The sequence below is a fragment of the Liolophura sinensis genome, chromosome 8 (genome assembly GCF_032854445.1).
Source record: "Liolophura sinensis isolate JHLJ2023 chromosome 8, CUHK_Ljap_v2, whole genome shotgun sequence".
In the NCBI taxonomy this organism is placed as follows: domain Eukaryota; kingdom Metazoa; phylum Mollusca; class Polyplacophora; order Chitonida; family Chitonidae; genus Liolophura; species Liolophura sinensis.
Window position 1 is genome coordinate 41801813 of NC_088302.1, and position 18819 is coordinate 41820631.

General features: G+C 39.4%; 2 protein-coding genes across 2 annotated transcripts; both read right to left on the minus strand.

The window, feature by feature from the left end:
• Nucleotides 1-10437: 10437 nt before the first annotated feature.
• LOC135473539 (melatonin receptor type 1A-like) lies at nt 10438-13055 on the minus strand. Its single transcript, XM_064753392.1, has 3 exons — nt 12894-13055; nt 12146-12236; nt 10438-11613 (listed from the first exon to the last, which is right to left on the minus strand). Exons 1-3 carry the CDS (start codon nt 13053-13055, stop codon nt 10949-10951), a joined length of 918 nt encoding a protein of 305 aa, XP_064609462.1. The 3' UTR covers nt 10438-10948.
• Nucleotides 13056-15436: 2381 nt separating this feature from the next.
• Nucleotides 15437-18303, minus strand: LOC135473540 (melatonin receptor type 1A-like). Its single transcript, XM_064753393.1, has 3 exons — nt 18142-18303; nt 17310-17400; nt 15437-16101 (listed from the first exon to the last, which is right to left on the minus strand). The coding sequence occupies exons 1-3, from the start codon at nt 18301-18303 to the stop codon at nt 15437-15439; spliced, it is 918 nt and encodes a 305-aa protein (XP_064609463.1).
• Between the last annotated feature and the right edge of the window lie 516 nt (nt 18304-18819).

An 18819-nucleotide genomic window follows, 5' to 3' on the forward strand; every position in this document is an offset into this window, starting at 1 on the left:
ACTAGACATCCATCTTCCATCCCAAGCGTGACATTAGGTAGGGTGATTCCGTCAAGGCCTCAGCCGGTATCTCGAAGAATCCCTCTCATCCTGCACATCTTTCCAAGATGCTGGGAGGAGAGGGGGAAATTCTTCTTCGATAGTCTCAGCCTATCGGGATAATATTTGCAACCTTTACTTTTCGTTATATTGTGCTCTTTACTTTCACAACAGCCCATGGAAATACATGTATCTAAAACTGCTATATAGTTGGAAATTTGGTGCTAGGTAGCTCAACAGGAAAACCGTAAACGAATATTCACTGCAACACAGCTTCGGCATAGTTTTGCCCTGTGAGGGACAATGGCCTGCAGTCAAACACTGAAAAAGTTCTCGCAGATGACCAGTCCGCAGTCTTCATGAGTATCCTTAACTGACACCCCCTTCCTACCCGCAACCGATGTGGAAGCACCCCTAAAAAAATGTGCGCGAAATACATCAATATCAATATCTGATAACCTAAGGACTTCACATAGCCATCTAGAAATAGTTTCCGTGGACATTTGTCGTAGAGTCTTAAATGAAAGTAACGACAGGTCATGTTTCTGCTTGGCATTAGTGCGCTGTAAATAAATTAGCAATGTATGAACAACACAAATGCTTCTTTCTCGAAACTTGCAAATCTTAACAGAACCTGGTGGGTGTCTTTGAGACGTTGTTTTTACCGACTTATCGATCAAAAGGTAACCTCTGTCTGATCATCAGATATGCGCATCCCTGACACGCTGAGGGCTTTGAGCGTGCATACACGCTGAGCAGAGATCAAAGCTACTAAAGACACCAATTTTAATGTCAGACATTTAAGAGAAATAGTTTCAGCTGGAACTAAAGTTTGTAGGTATTTCAAAACCTTTGACACATCCCAGGTCCTCGACGCACATACCAGGGCCTGGGCGGTAAAACCTCAAAAACTCCCTTCACCAATCTTTTGACAAGATCCAGTTGAACAGGTCTGTTCAGACAGTGTGGGCGGGCAGCACGACGGTCAGGCCAAATCTTCATGTTTTTACATACACTGGTAGTGAGGCAACATGGCCCGTCTCAGGTGAATGTAGTCCGAATAATTTTCCCTGTACAGTGCATCTTTACTACTGAAATATGCAACAAAAATGCAACGTATACATAAATAGTTTATTAATCATATTCATGATCTAATACGCTGTAAGTCTGGCAGCTATATTATCTACATGTACAAGGGTGAATAAAGGTACAGCTTTTAGACTTAGGACAGTATGACAATATGATATGACAAAAGAAATAAGATACACAATTTAAGATGATATGTAACACTTTAAAATATACCGTCAGTGTGAAATGAATTGTTACAATTTCTGATAGATGAACAATTTCCATCCTTTAATTACACAGGATTGACAGAACTATAAATACTTTGGTCGCTAAAATTGGGCACCTGTAAAGATAAACAGTGTAAATGGTGCCATATTTGCCCTTGTCATGTACATTTTGTTACTGTTGATAGATACAGTATGTGAACTGCGAACTACAATAAACCAATCATGTCTTATTCTCAGTGTTCTCATTTCAGGCAACAAAGAGGATTTATTGCTACAGATCTATGGGAATGCAATTTATGGATCTCATAATCTCCTCAGTGGCCACATTTTCAAAAGTCTCTTCACCTACACGGTTAAATAGCCTTATTCATCGGAAATTGCTTTTTAACCATGGCGTTAGCTATATTCCATGGGGTATCCTTCATATCAGTTTAATATTTCCGCTTGGTTTCTCCTGGGACTGAAGTACATGTAGCACTTTAAAAAATTACCGCTATGCTAATACTTGTGACATGGTTTTGAATCAATGCTGTCACCACAGCTGCTTGCCTCCTGTAATTCGTAATGGGGTTGTATGATAAGGAGTTCCTTTGTATTGTATTTGTATTGATATGTGTCCATAGCAAATAAAAAAAAATGTGATAAGATAAGGCTCTTTGATAGTAGCACTGTTATGACGTAGTGTGAGGGGGCATGTTATTAGTTACATGGTTGCACGGATGTGAAAATACCTGATGTTAGTAACCCTCATATAGAAAAGGGAATAGTGCAACGACTTGTTGACCCATATCAGTATAATGGCTCGGGCGGGGCAACTGACTGCCTTCGGTAAGCCGTCTCAGTGAAACAGCACTAGACAAAAGAGCGGTGGGAATCTGCCGTGCAACAAGGAGGCATACTACATGCATTCTAAGGATTCCTTCGTCGTCATATGACTGAAAAGTTGTTAAGTACGACGTTAAACCCCAAGCTCTCACTCGCTCACTCACTCACTAATAGGATAACTGCTGTTGTTGTGACTACATTTTAAGACACGCATACCAGTAAGTAGTCTGAGTTAGAGTCTGGGAAGTCGCGGAATAAAAGTACATCAAGTAACTCATACAATTAATGGCTATGAAGTGCGGAGTGATGTAAATTAAGTCACACTAAAATGGCATTATGCTACAAAAGGTCTTAATGAAATTTCACAACCTTTTGCTGCACTGAATTCCGTCTTTTATTAAATGTAATATAGCATTCTAGATAACTACCCTATTTCTTCCACCTTTTCGCATGTTTGAGGACAACTTTAAATAATGGTGAAAATTTATGTTTAATTATGTTTCCCCACATCAAGGCTTCACAGAGAAAATCAAGTTTTTAGTTAGATAGTGAAATCTCCTCAGAATAGACTTAAAACACCAGGTGAACATGTTAATAGGTTGAAGAAATATAGGGTAGTGGTAACCTGGTAAAACGCAATGAAAAGAAATTAATCCTATTAGTGGATATAATATTTGCTTTGATATTTATATACTAGGCCTATTTGCTTGTAATACATCCTATTCAGGCAAGTCATACAACTCACGCTCACAACTTTGTGCGAGCAAATATCTCAGCAAGCCTGTATGCCACGCGGGCCAAGACAGGATTGCATAGTGGTCAGTTCAGGCCTAAATATTTCAAAATAAATATCGATTGTAGGAGTTCGTAAGTGTAACTAGATTTATAACTGTTGCAAAAGTTGATAAGAACACATTTATTCAAAATAATTCAGTGAAAAACACCTCAACAAGAGGAAAAGCGACGATTTTCTGAGAAAAATTCTTGAGTAAGGTGTTAAACAACAATCAAATCAGAAAATGAAAGCTAAGTTTAACTATTCCACACTTTTTTTGAAGGGGTGTGGAACATGACATGTTTGATTGGTTACAGAGTACATGTTTTAATAACACATGTGGTATATTTCTGAGCATGTTTTGTTGTTTTCTGATCAAATACACAGCTGATTAATAAAAATGTGATTAAAATGTTGTTTACTCATGGGTTCAAGTCCAGTTTATGATGGCTTCCCCTCTGGCCGCACGTGGGAAGGTCTCACAGCGGATGGTCGTGGGTTTCCACCGTGCTATGCCCGGTTTCGTCCCACCATAATAGTGGCCGCCGTCGTATAAGTGAAATATTCTTGAGTACGGCGTAAAACACTAATCAAATAAATAAAATAAATTTAAGTAATTTTCATAATTTTGCAAGAACACAGCTAAACAGGAATTAGGCATTTAGTGATTTATATTAAAAGAAATAGTTTTTCTTTCACCATTACGGATGTAATGTATTTTATATTTTACATTTTATTACAAATTATTGCTTACCCGTTATTAACAATCTATTACCAATATTATATATATTACCAACATAATATTAATAATGGCTATTTTATGATGACTGCAGTAAATTATGAAATGCTTAGTTAACTTAAATATGCTGAAATGATGAAATTTTTGTTGAATAAAAATAAATTTAGAACTGTGCTGTAAGAATGTTTAAGGTTATATACCAGTAAGTACCAAAGTTAACTACAATGGGAGCCCAACAAAGGCCCGGCAATAGGATCGTAAAATTATTAAATTGATATCAGATGTTCCTTTACCAGGTCACAACAATAATGCCACATTAAAAGCAGTATGACGTTACAATAAAAATTGATACATTTAATTTGTAACATATAGTAGCCGTTGCGCAGACGTTGCGCTACAATGCACAGTTGTGACATGACAATGGTTACAGGTACTTCTTCGCTCTAGCGCCACTTTCATTAAATAAAAAATATCCCTCCATCCCAGTATTTTCACCATATATTAAATTGGGAGACCTGAACAAAAACAATTGTTATAAATAAATAAATTCAGTAATTTAATTGCCAGTTGAGCTATTAAAGTGAAGAACTTGGTAAGATGTTTATTGTTTACTGGAAATAAACGTTTCTGAATATTGTTATCCCGTCGGTTATTGCTTTCATGAGTTTATTTTCTCAGTTTCAACAAAACTTTACCGGCCCCGATAGCACAGTTAGTAGAGCGTCCGCTTCGGGTAGATCCAGGGTCAGTCCTGGGTCGAGTCACACCTAAGACCTTAAAAGAGGAAGTTGTAATTTCCTCACTTGGCGTTCAGCATGAAAGGGATAGTGCAACGACTGGTTGACCCGTATCAGTATAATGGCTCAGGTGAGGCGGCTTACTTATCTTCGGTAAGGCGTCTCAGTGAAGCAGCACTAGACAAAAGAGCGGTGGAAATTCGTCCTGCAACAAGGAGCCACATTACATGCACTCTAAGGATTCCTTCGTCGTCATATGACTGAAAAATTATTAAGTACGACGTTAAACCCAAAACACTCACTCACTCACTCACTCACTCAACGAAACTTCCTTGTGTTAACTTTTAGCTGGTTTCGCCAGATATCGTATGATAGATGACTAATTGTTGGACTAAATAATTCTCGGGCAAATTAAAACCATTAAAACAAAATAATGCATAATTATACATTTATTATTGTTACAAACCAGGAAACTGAAGAACATGAAGCACTTAACAGGTTTGTTGACCTGCAGCATGCAGACCTACTTGGTAACGCCTTGACATTCTCACCTACTCCCGAAACGCACTCTTGCATACCGTATGAGTAGCCTTTTAGCATTCTCGAGGTGCCGAGGTGGTTAGCACGGTAGCGCCGCGCAATGGTTCATGAGCAACCTGCAGATGGTCATGGATTTCCCCTGGGCTCTGCCCGGTTTCCACCCACCATAATGTTGGCTGCCGTCGTATAAGTCACATAACCTTGAGTAAAGCCTAAAACGGCAATCAAATAAATAAATAATGTTTGCCAAATGGTCCACATTGTCTCTGGTCGAATTAGTAACACTTATTCTATGCTGGTTCAAACCACAACACGATTTCCTCTGATCTCCGCCAGTTACTCTTCTCTATGACAAGGCTTTTTTAAAAACGAACCCCAATACATGCATTTAACAAACTCAGCTTAGACAACGTAACGCTTTTGTCTCCACAGACAGTCAGTGCAAAAGTATTAAGAACACAGGAGCTATTTCTAATACGAACCCCAATACATGCATTTAAAGAACTCAGCTCAGATAATATGTTCCCAATAGTCCGTGTTCTCTGGTAACGAACATTGTACAAAGGGTGTAGGTCTACGATGTTGAAGAATGAGAGTAAATGTCAGATAGCTCAATGACTGTGTCTTTTCAGTTGAATACACGGTATTAAACCCATGTCGAGTAATGCCAAAGATTTTATAAAGTTGCAATCTTGAGCTTACAACTCAGCGTTAGAACTGGTTTGTTCGTTTGATTGGCGTTTTACGCCTTGCGCACGAATATTTCACTTTTCACGAAAACGAAAACGGGCTCGGGAAACCCACGACCATCGACAGATCTTACAAACCTTCCCAAGTACAGCCGGAGAGGAGGCCAGCACGAGCAGCACTTGAACTCACATGGGATCGCATTGGTGATAGGCTCCTGGCGATTGTGCTGCACTAGAACTCTAACCACTTGGCCACAGAGGCCTCCGCTTTCAGGAAAGTAAGTACAATAAATATGTTTGCATTGCATTATATGAACACTACGCGAGTAAAACCATAGAAGCGACGACAGTGTGATAGTGGATCACATGAAATTCATTTGTCAGTTCACCTGATACCCAAATACTTTATGGAGACACAGCCATAACAAAATAAGACAATATTGTTGAAAGCGGCTTTGTTACGTACATTATTGGGGTAAGATTATCATTTATATTTCCTAAAACCGGATGTTTAAAATTATAATGCAGTGACCTACCTTTGTAGCCAAGATCGAGGCGATCACCAGAATGTTCCCAAACGTTCCAGAAACATAGCAGACTATGAGGATTGTGATGTCTGCGATTGCCAATGGCGGGTTTTTCTCCAGAAGAGGGACATCGGTGTGGTTAACGCCCATACCAAACCTTGTCGCATCTATAGACTGGCTATGCAACATAAGTTCCACGCCTCTAACACAGACAATGAACTAGTCCTGTGTTACCGGTGACAAATACCATGGCGTAATTAATGTTTAAATGATTGCTGAAAGAAATTGTTGCAAATTAAATTAGTAGCTAATGTATTTCATGCCAAGAAGCGAGTAAAAGAATCATGTCCATTGACGTAAAATACAGTTACATACTGGGTGTGCTTGTCGAAGGGGGGAAATTTTTAAATAGATTAAGTGTATTGATTTTTATGATTGGCCGATGTTTGTGGAGTCGATAAAGCTTTACGGCTTGTTACTACATTCAGATTTGAATTTGAGTGTTGTTTACTTTTCGGGTATGATCTCGATTTCATACTGTTGTATTATCTTATGACATCATAATGCGGAAGACACCAAACAGGAAACCCGGTACCTTTTCTGCCATTCAGGTTTTCAGTGTTTCTGCGTGGTTTTCGCAACTCAGAAATTTCAACCCGTAAGTTATAATCATGATAGTAAAATACCCTTGAGTTCGGCGTAAACACTAATCAAGTAATTATAGAAATGAAAATGGACGCCAGCCACTGTGAGACCAATCGTTTAGTTTTTTTTTATGTATATCAGACTAAGAGACAAAAAGAGCAGACACCCAGCCAGGGATTGTATCCGCGCCTTTTGTTTATTGTTTACTGGAAATAAACGTTTCTGAATATTGTTATCCCATCAGTCATTGCTTTTATGAGTTTATTATGGTTACAAACCAAGAAACCAGTTTAAACCAACCAGGAAATGAAGTCCCTTTTTTACAGTGTCGTGCGACCTTAATACTGGCTGTTTTTATCTGCAAATCTTTGTTACTGAGTTATAGTTCATGATAAAACTCGATTGCAGCGCTGCCAATTAATAACAATAATGCTTTATGTCAGGCAACAAGGTCCATATGAAAGGAAGGTTTTACAATAGAAGTAAGGCTGATCAGCCGATGGCTTCTGACAAAACAAAATATAGCCCAATATACTCCACCAGACATAACATCCATCACGAGGAAGTCTGGATCCAGTGTGGAAGAATCACCGGCAACCGGACTTCGAGTTGAACGCGTGCCTCACGCTTTCGGGTTACAAAGCAGAGGTTTGAATCCCACCGGCCACCTTGGTGTGGACAGTGAGTTGAAGGGGTTGGCTAATAAGTGCATAGACAGTTTACATCGGGTTAATACAATGGATTGTAGCGTAATGTCCGCTTACCTTTGTAGCCAAGACCGAGACAATCACCAGGATGTTTCCAAAAGTTCCAGAAACACAGCAGACACTGAGGATTGTGATATATGTAATTGCCAATAGCGAATTTTTCTGCAGCAGAGAAACATCGGTGTGGTTAACGCCCATTCCCAAATGTTGTAAGATTCATTGTATGCAATAATTCAGTTGCAATTTAGCCTATCAGCCTATCGTCCAGCTGCAGTTAAGTCTATCATCCAGTTACGTTTACAACTATGCGACACAAACTCCACAGCTCAACTTTAAAACTCAAGTTAGTTCCCAGGACGATGTATACTTGTACAGCTACATACAGTAAGCAGTTCAATGATTATGTATGTAAAGATGTAGATTTGGCAATTAATTCAGAGGAGTGAAAATAGACACCCAATACCAGGACGCTGCAAGGTAATTTGTGGCTTCATATCGTGTAAATAAAATGATAAAGTAATTTGTGAATCAAACATGTCCTAATGTGTTTATAACGCTTACTCCCAATCCCAGTTATAAGCGGTAAAAAGGAGATCGCTGACGTGCGCGTCACAGCTATGATGCCACAATGCAGAAATTCACAGCCTCTTGAGCTGTTATATTGCGCTAAGAGCTCCAAATAAAAGAGGCGCCGGAGAAATTATATCTGTTGCCTTGTTTGTTTGGTTGGTTGGTGTTTAACATCGTTGTAAACATGTTTTCGGTCGTACTACGACGGTGACTCCTTGTAATAGGCCAGGCCTCATGCTCTAAGCCATGTAGGCCCTAGTAGCAAGATTACTTTCAGATGTCAAAATCTCAGGTGTGATAACAAACTGGATTGAGCCCGGAATCTACCGTTTACGAAGCAAATGTACTAACCACTACGCCACCGCGGCCGATCGTTAATTTTTCTGAATCATCAATGATTTTCTATTCCATGATATTTCGCATTCTCAACATACTTACATGTACTTATGTACAACAGCTATTCCTTCTCCGAACTATTAATCTGTCCGGCAGGATAGAAGGCACTGTATGATCTCTTATTGGTGAAGCTAAAAATTTTTAATATTTCAAAACTTAAATCAATTTGCTTGTATCATCCGTGCCAATAAATTGATTCATCATGCACAGCAATATTCTGGTAATTTTAGAATTATTTCACAAGACATTCTGATATACACAATTACCCAACGAGAGTGGGAGAATTATCTTTGTGTATAGAGTCAGTTAATTGTACATCACTGTTTAAATCTCGACCATAACAGATCATGTATGTAATTGCTGTGTGTGAGCATTTTTCAGTGTGTATAGTTGTTGCATGTGTCACTGTCAATATTTTCTGCATGACTTTGAGAAGAGAACAAGTTCTTCGGAACTTTTTCTCCTACCGAAAACCAATATATATGTGTGTGTATACACTTCAGTTATACTTTCATGATTATATGATATACATATATATAACGTCATAACGTATAATATATATATATATATATATATATATATATATATATATATATATATATATATATATATATATATATATATATATATATATATATATATATATATATATATATATATATATAATCATGAAAGTAAAATACCCTTGACTTCGGCGTGAGCACTGATCAAATAAATATAGAAATGAAAATGGACTGAGAGTCAAAAAGAGCAGACACCCAGCCAGGGATTGTATCCGATCCCTATGTTTATTGTTTACTTGAAATAAACGTTCTGAATATTGTTACCCCATCAACGAAACTTCCTTGTGTGAACCTTTCGCTGGTTATATCGGTCATATGATAAACGACTAATTGTTGGACTATATAATTATCGGGCAAACTGAAACCATTAAAACAAAACTTATACATTTATTATGGGTACAAATCAGGAAACCGGTTTAAGCCAACCACTGATTTCTTAACTATAGTAGCATATTTAGAGAACTTCCTTAGTAACATATTTGCACGTACACCCAGTATCCGTTTTTGTGCTACAGTATCAGAGTTATCATACAGACCACTAGTAAGTATATGACCTAAGCATACATATGACTGCACGTAGAGCAATATCGCATTGTTAAGCATGACACGCGGAAGGGTAAAATGCTATCGGATGACGTTATGTCTCCATATTTGTTCTCAACTATTAGAGTGATAACAACATGAGTAAGCAAACTCCCCAGGAAGTTATCCATGTTTACTATCAAAGATACTCATCTTGCGGCCCCTGCATGGCCATACAAAAACTAGACATACAAGTTAACTGTAAGTATTGATATACTTGCTGTACAAAACCTGAACTGAAAGATCAGATTAAATTTGGAAACGTTTAGAACAGACACTACGCCATGGCCAAGTAAACAGCAGAGTCGGTCACGTACATATTTCGCCGAGCTTATCCTTGCGGCAAAATAGTACCTACTCTGGTGACAGAGTATTAATCGAATGGCTACTCCTTAACTAATGCCACATAATCCCAGTGTATTCGCATCAGTTTGTTTGTTCATCTGTTAACAACGTCCTCTGTGATTTTCAATGAATGTTTTCATATTGTGGACCGAAGTCACAAGAACTTTCTTATGGTTTATTTGCAGCATGCAGGCCTAATATGGTATCGCCTTAACATTCTCACCTAGACCCGAAACGTATTCTTGCATTAGAGTACTATCGTATGGCTAGCCTTTTAGCATTCTCCGTTGCAGAGGTGGTTAGCATGCCAGCGCGGCGCAATGATTCATGAGTCTCTCGCCAATACAGTCGCTGTGAGTTTAAGTCCAGCTCATGCTGGCTTCCTCCCCGGCTGAACGTGGGAATATTTGTCAGATACCTGCGGATGGTCATGGGTTTCCCCTGGGCTCTGCCCGGTTTCCTCCCACCTTAATGCTGGCTACCGTTGTATAAGTGAAATATCCTTAAGTAAAGCCTAATACACCAATCAAATAAATAATGTTGGCCAAATTGTCCACATTGTCTCGGGTCGAATTAGTAACACTTATCCTATGCTGGTTCAAACCACAATACGATTTCCTCTTGTTTCGGCCAGTTACTTTTCTCTATGACAAGGCTATTTTAAATACAAACTCCAATACATGCACTTAACAAACTCAGTTCAGACATTGTAACACTTTCGTCTCCACACACACTCAGTGCGGAACTCTTAGGAACACAAGAGAGCCATATAGGCCATAAATGAAATATACAAAGTACTTTAAAATCCTGGAAGTTCACATCGTCCCCATGGGTAAAATCTTCGATTGAAGATCAGATCAGGAAAACAAGTTGGGTTAACAAAAAACAGAATTATCCTTCCATCAAGTTGTCATTCTGTAATGAATCGGAGTCCCTTCAGCCCCTGGCACATCATCTCATAATCCCCGTGGATTTTACTTCCAACATTTTATGGAATTTAGGGTGTTTTTGAAGGCGGCTCGGAATTGTTGGTTTGCCAGTCCGTAAATCATCCAGTTGAGACTGGAGCTTAGATAAGCAATCGCGATGGTCAACAAATATACTTCCTGCCCGAGAGAGTCCGTTTTGTCGATGATGGTAACAACGGTGTACGGCATTATACATACATACACACTGATGACTATTACCAGTGAAGTGTGGGCCAGCTTGATCGAGTCTGACTGCCGAGCTTGACTCATCAGCCGATGGCTTCTGACAAAGCAAAAGATAGCTGAATATGATACAGTAACGGCCACGAAAGCCAACAGAGCGAATATTTTAAGAATCACGGAATTAGCATGACGATCGTAAAAACACTGTTCCACTTTGAAGTCAAAACCGTGACCCCGGCTGTGCCATTTGAGGAGATAGCGAACGTCAGAGAGGATAGTAATTGTCCAGACAACAGCGATCAGAACACTTGTGGATAGCCTGGTGAACAGTTTGTCACAGTATACTGAGAAACAAATATGGACGAATCTATGAAAGCTGACAAGTGCTACGCCAGCGATAGAGGCCAAGCACGAGATAACCACAAGCCCACCAGCTACCTCACACAGGACAGGACGGTCGTCATAAAACATCTTTCCCAAGATGGCACCTGAGTGGCAGAAAACAACAAAGCAAACAGGATTAAAAACTTTCTGTAAAATCACAGGGCAAATGTTAATGCGACTGGCTGAAATCTGTAAAATATTTATGAAGCAAAACTACTGTTATCGGAAATCTAGTCTCTGCAATTCGCTGCTCCTCACCGTCCTTGTATAAGAAGGAGATATCGGTATAGGTCCGATTCACATTCATTTCCAGCTTTCTCCAGGTAAAAATAAATATGAATTTATGTCTAAAACCGGATGCCCAATGACAACCTTAACATTACCATCAGGTAAATATGTAAAATATACAACTGCCATGCCCCAAAAACGGTAATTTAATGACCTCAGAGGAGAAAGGCCACAGCTCAGGAAAGTGTACCTTAAGGATTGTAAATTCTATATTCGAACTAAAATATTTCTTGCCGGAAGGCAGTAAAATGTGTAGCTTGACTGTTGGAAGGTTATTTTCTACAGAAGGACTTTAAAATGCATAATCAACTCATATTAATCAGATCTCCATGCGAACAGTTGACCCACCTGTAACAGCGGAACTGTCCAACACAGAACACACAAGGAGATCAGCCACAGCCAGATTCAAGATAAACATGTTCCCAATAGTCCGAATTTTCTGACAACCAAAGCAAAAGGAAAGAACTGTTGTAAGCCTTGGCAGTGAACCTTATATACTTGACCGAGAAACTAGAACATCCGTCAAATTATTGAGAAACCCCAGAAAAACGTTGCCTGTGTAGTACGAAGAATGTCGGTATATACAGGTTGTAATCATATGTCGTCATATTATTTGCATTCACCCAGGGGCGGGTTAAGTACTGAGGTTACAAAACTTGCGTTCTTAGAATTGATTGCTTGGTTCTCGACATACGAGGGTATACCTAAACAAATCGTCAGGCCCAGTATCGAAGTAATAATAGCACCACCTAGCCGATTGATTGACTTAATTATATATCCATTTATTTGACGTTCTATGCTCTACTTTTATTCAAGAATATTCCACTTATGCAACGCCACTCCCCCCCCCCGCCCCCACCCCCCGCCCCCACCAGACATAACACCCATCACGAGGAAGTCTGGATCCAGTGTGGAAGAATCACCGCCAAACAAACTTAAAGTTGAACGCGTGCCTCACGCTTTCGGCTTACAAAGCAGAGGTTTGAATCCCACCGGCCACCTTGGTGTGGACAGTGAGTTGAAGGGGTTGGCTAATAAGTGCATAGACAGTTTACATCGGGTTAATACAATGGATTGTAGCGTAATGTCCGCTTACCTTTGTAGCCAAGATCGAGACGATCACCAGGATGTTTCCAAAAGTTCCAGAAACACCGCAGACACTGAGGATTGTGATATATGTAATTGCCAATGGCGGATTTTTCTGCAGCAGAGGAACATCGGTGTGGTTAACGCCCATTCCAAATGTTGTAAGATTCATTGTATGCAATAATTCAGTTGCAGTTTAGCCTATCAGCCTATCTTCCAGCTGCAGGTATGTCTATCATCGAGTTGCGACACAAACTCCACAGCTCAACTTCAAAACTCGCAACAAGTTAGTTCCAGACGATGTATACTTGTACAGCTACATACAGTAAGCAGTTCAATGATTATGTATGTAAAAATGTAGATTTGGCAATTAGTTAAGAGGAGTAGAAAATAGACACCCAATACCAGGACGCTGTATGGTAATTTGTGGATTCATATCGTGTATTTATATTCCAATAAAGTAATTTGTGAACCAAACATGTTTAATGTGTTTATAACGCTTACTTCCAATCCCAGTTATAAGCGGTAAAAAGGAGATCGCTGACGTGCGCGTCACAGCTATGATGCCACAATGCAGAAATTCACAGCCTCTTGAGCTGTTATATTGCGCTAAGAGTTCCAAATAAAAGAGGCTCCGGAGAAATTATAACTGTTGCCTTGTTTGTTTGGTTGGTTGGTGTTTAACATCGTTGTAAACATGTTTTCGGTCGTATTACGACGGTGACTCCTTGTAATAGGCCCGCCTGATGTTGACATATTCATAGCGCTGTCTCACGGGAACGAGAAGGAAACGGGAAGCAAGATTACTTATAGATGTTAAAGTCTCAGGTGTGATTACAAACGGAATAGAGCTCGAAATCTACCGTTTACGGTTTTCCGTATACTGAGACACACACTTACATGTACTTATGTACAACAGCTATTCCTTTTCCGAACACAGGCTATTGGGACTATTAATCTGTCTGGAAGGATGGAAGGCACTGTATGATCTCTTATTGGACAAGCTAACATTTTAAATATTTTAGAAGTTAAATCAATTTGCAGGGGCCGCAACTGCGGAAGACCGCCCCCCCCCCACCCCCCGGCAAAAACGTTCCACTAAAGTTGACCAAAAAATATTTTAGTCAATATTTCTTACCTAGCTATTAACATTCATTCCACAGATATTTGTTGTAGCCTATATAAACCAATATTTCAATTTCGTACCAATTTACTAAATAGTATATAGGCCTATTTAGATATGTTCTGTTTAATGTCAACCATTCCATATTGTTCTCGGTGGAAGACAGCGTGTTTGACAGAATTACCTCTCTTGAATCGTACTGCGCAGGAAGCAGAAGCCATTTCCGTTTGGTGGACAAGACAGATGCCGCAGTTTTACTTGTACTGTTTGTAACCCTAGAATCCATGACAATAAATACTATATATTCAATGACAGCCTGTTTTCAACCCCACCTAAGCTGAGCTTGAATTAATCTGTTAACTGTTAACAAAGCCCCTGTTAATTTTTGAAGTATTCAACAAGACATTCTGATATCCACAATTACCCAACGACAGTGGGAGAATTATCTTTGTGTATAGAGTCAGTTAACTGTACATCACTGTTAAAATCTCGGCTATAACAGGTCATGTATCTTATTCCTCTGTGTAAGCATTTTTCAGTTGGTATTATGTATGTATAAATATACTAAAGTCATATTTATATCGTGTATAAATTTATATCATGTATAAATGAAAATGAAATGAAACAAGTCATGTTCTTGAATATTTTCGAAGGATGAGATGGTCCTGTATATTTCGACACCATGAGAATAACAAATATTTCAGGGCCGTATGAAGTCCCAGAAAACAGGCGACGGAAAACTTCTGAGTATACGTTCATGTCAACACAAATGGATGTGTCTTTATCATCAGACATCTTGTGGCGTCCTCAAACAGGGGACACGTCCATTTTCTCCGGCAAAAAGCGACCATTATATCTTAATCTGAATAATAAGAGATCCGTTAAATATCTTTGGACCATCATCATTTCTTGAATTTGGAGGACCGACATTTTCAACATTTCTAAACTATCAGAAGTATACTGAAACATTATTGGCTGATTTTATCTGCAAGTCTATCTCACTATGCCAGTCCATAACAAAATAAATTTGTAGCATAAATTAATACATGTACTATAAATGATACACGTCTTGCCGCCATGCATTACATGGTCATAAAACCTGTACATACAAAATTACGGTAATCATTGATACACAAGCCGTGCAAAGATCTGAGCTGATAGGTCAAATTTAATTTGGAAACATTTGAACGTGGGAACACAGCACAGAGCCCTTGTCACGCAAACAGAAGAGTCGATCATGTACAAATTTGGCCAAGCATACCCTATTCGTCTCCACAATCAGTCAGAGCGAAACTCTTAAGAACACAGGAGAGCCATATAGGCCATAAATGAAAAATACAAAGTACGGTACTTTAAAATCCTGCTGTAATTCTGTAATGAGTCAGGCTCCTGTTAGCCCCTGTCACACCGTCACATAATTACTATGGACTTCACTTCCAACATTTCATGGAACTTAGGGTGTTTTTGAAGGCGGCTCGGAATTGTTGGTTTGTTAGTCCGTAGATCACCCAGTTGAGACTGGTGCTTACGTAAGCTATCGCGATGGTCAACAAATATACTTCCTGCCCGAGAGAGTCCGTTTTGTCGATGATGGTAACAACTGTGTATGGAATCATACATACGTACAGACTGATGACTATTACCAGTAAAGTGTGGGCCAGCTTGATCGAGTCTGACTGCCGAGCTTGACTGATCAGCCGATGGCTTCTGACAAAGCAAAAGATAGCCGAATATGATACAGTAACGGCCAGGAAAGCCAACAGAGCGAATATTTTAAGAATCACGGAATTAGCATGACGATCGTAAAAACATTGTTCCACTTTGAAATCAAAGCCATGTCCGCGGCTGTGTAATTTGACCAGATAGAGGACGTCACAGAGGATAGCAATTGTCCAGACAGCAGCGATCAGGACACTGGTGGACAGCCTGGTGAACAGTTTGTCACAGAAGGCTGAGAAACAAATGTGGACGAATCTGTAAAAGCTGACAAGAGCTACTCCAGCGATAGAGGCCAGCCCACAGACTACCACAAACCCGGCAACCACCTCACACAGGACCGGATGGTCGTCATAAAACACTCTTCCCAGGATGGCACCTGAGTGGGAAGAGAAAAAAGGCGCACAGAGTTTAAAACCCTATGTAAAATTATCGAACAACTTTTATCAGAAGTCCTTTCACTGGAAAGCATTCAACCGCCCATAAACATGACCATAAAAGTAAAATATTCTTTATAAAGACGTAAAACACCAGTCAAAAGAGGAAATAAATAAACCATGTAGATATTATCAAATAAATTGCCAGTTAAGGAAATAAATGTGTCGTCCAGAAATTGAAAACGTACAACAGTCGATATTTTCGATCTGAATTCCAATGGTCCGCTCATGCACTATAAACTACATTGTAAACATGAATGCGGCTGGTGGAAACTTCTGCTATCTGTAGTTTGCTGTAAAGGCCTACCGATATTTTTCTTCAGAATAAGGTATCGGTATAGGTCCTTGAAAGGAACATCTTAGCTTAAAGTTTTTTGTTCATTTTTGTTTTTTACATTGATTTCCAGCTTTCTCAGGTGCAAATTAATCCGAAGAACTCTTTGCCATATGGACAATATCTGAAACCGAATGCTCAATGACAAACTTAATATTACCATCGTGTAAATATGTAAATCAAACATGGAGAAAGGGCACAGCTCAGGAAAAGACACCTTAAGAATTGTAAATTTCATATTAGAACTAAAATAATTCAAAAATCAATGCAATGCCTAAACTTGACATTGGACGTTTTCTACCGAAGAACTTTAAAATAAAAGAAAGCTGAAATATGAAATAAGGATCATCAAACAGACAACTGAACACTATGGTAGAAATACTTTCATTAATTTTTTCCGATTTTTTGTAACAGTGTTGAAATGCAATCAAATAAATGAATACTGTGGTGGGCTTTAAGAGCCGTATGCAGGAACTGTGACGTCACATCACCTTTTATTCCTGATCTTCACCGGAAGGAAATTTTTACTCATGGGTGAAAACAGTTATTCCAACATTCAGTGTCTGATTAGAGTAGGAAATACTTCACGTGACGTCAGAGTTCTAAACTCTGACAGTATGGTCCATAGCAGCCACCTTAGAATTCAAATGTTTGAACGCCTTTAACTCTTTTCACAAAAATCTAAAAAATTAAATGAAAGTATATTTATGCATAAATTTAAGTGGTCTATTTAGTGATGCCTACTTTTGTTTTTAGAGGTCTTTTCTTTTAAAATGCATAGTTAACTCATATTAATCAGATCTCCATGCGACCCACCTGTAACAGCGGAACTGTCCAACACAGTACACACAAGGAGATCAGCCACAGCCAGATTCAAGATAAACATGTTCCCAATGGTCCGAATTTTCTGACAACCAAAGCAAAAGGAAAGAAATGGTGTAAACCTTGGCAGTGAAGCTTACATGCTTGACCGAGAAACTAGAACATCCGCCAAATAATTGAGGGACCTCAGAAAAACGTTGTGTGTGCAGTACGAAGAGTATCGGCACACACAGTTTTTGATCTTATGGTGTCTTACTATTTTGCATTCACTTAGAGGGCGCCAATACATGATTTTTTGATTTATTTACATATTTATTTATTTCAGGCTTTACGTCATGTTCAAGAGTATTTGACTAATACGACGGCGGCCTACATGGTGGGTGAACAGGTAGCAGAACCCGGAGGCAAACCACGACCATTCTGAGGTATAGCTGGCAGATTTTCCCACGAACGACAGCACGTGAACCGCAGAGGAAACCAATGTGAGCTGGACTTGAACTCACAGCGCTCACGTGTTCAATACCTAGAAGAGGGTCCTGCAAAAACGCCGATTCAGCAATATCGATTGTAGCGGAATGACTCCTTATCTGTGTTTATTGACTTATTTCATTGGTGGTTTACGCTGTATTCAAGAACATTTCACTTATATGACGGCGGCCAGTATTATGGTGGGAGGAAATCGGGTAAACCCACGACCATCCGCGTGTTGCTGACAGACCTTCTCACGTCCGACTGGAGAGGAAGCCATCATGAGCTGCGCTTGAACTCACAGCGATTGGTGAGATGCTTCTGGGACACTGTGTGCTTTGCTAGCACGCTATCTTACCTTTGTAGCCAAGATCGAGACGATCAGCAGTATGTTCCCTAACGTTCCACAAACACAGCACACGATGAGGATTGTGATATACGCGATTGCCAATGGCGGATTTTTCTGCAGCAGAGGAACATCGGTGTGGTTAACGCGCATACCAAACGTTGTCAAATTCATTGTACTCTATCATCCAGTTACACCTGCATCGCAGCCTATCAACCAATTACTTTTGCATTGCAGCCTATGATCCAGTTACATTTGCGTTGCAGCCTATCATCCAGTTACGTTTGCAATGCAGCCAATCATTCAGTTACATTTGCATTGCAGCCTATCATCCAGTTACATTTGCATTGCAGCCTATCATCCAGTTACGCTTGCATTGCAGTCTATCATACAATTACGTTTACATTACACTCTATCCCCCAGGTGTATCTTCGCTTATCACCCAGATGCGTTTGCAAACATTCTGCAAACGCTCCACGCCTCTATTAAAATCGTTGGTTCGAGATGTTGTATACTTGTTGAGCTACATACAGCAAAGGCTTCAATGTCTGTGCGTGTAAAGATGTAAATCTGACAAGTTACCTAGAGGCGTGGAAAATATCTAGCCAATACCGATATGTTGTGTGATGAGTGATGTCTTCACATTGTGAACCGACCTTATCTTCAAATTATAGATTTTTTAAATCAAAC

Bases quoted from the DNA above. Each gene is read 5' to 3' on its own strand.
- LOC135473539 (XM_064753392.1), bottom strand. From the start codon at position 13,055: ATGAATCTTACAACATTTGGAATGGGCGTTAACCACACCGATGTTCCT. The intron at 12,237-12,893 runs GTAAGCGGACAT...TTTGGTTGTCAG, and splicing joins TCTCGATCTTGGCTACAAAG to AAAATTCGGACTATTGGGAA. The intron at 11,614-12,145 runs GTGGGTCAACTG...TCTGCCACTCAG, and splicing joins GGACAGTTCCGCTGTTACAG to GTGCCATCTTGGGAAAGATG.
- LOC135473540 (XM_064753393.1), bottom strand. From the start codon at position 18,303: ATGAATTTGACAACGTTTGGTATGCGCGTTAACCACACCGATGTTCCT. The intron at 17,401-18,141 runs GTAAGATAGCGT...TTTGGTTGTCAG, and splicing joins TCTCGATCTTGGCTACAAAG to AAAATTCGGACCATTGGGAA. The intron at 16,102-17,309 runs GTGGGTCGCATG...CTTCCCACTCAG, and splicing joins GGACAGTTCCGCTGTTACAG to GTGCCATCCTGGGAAGAGTG.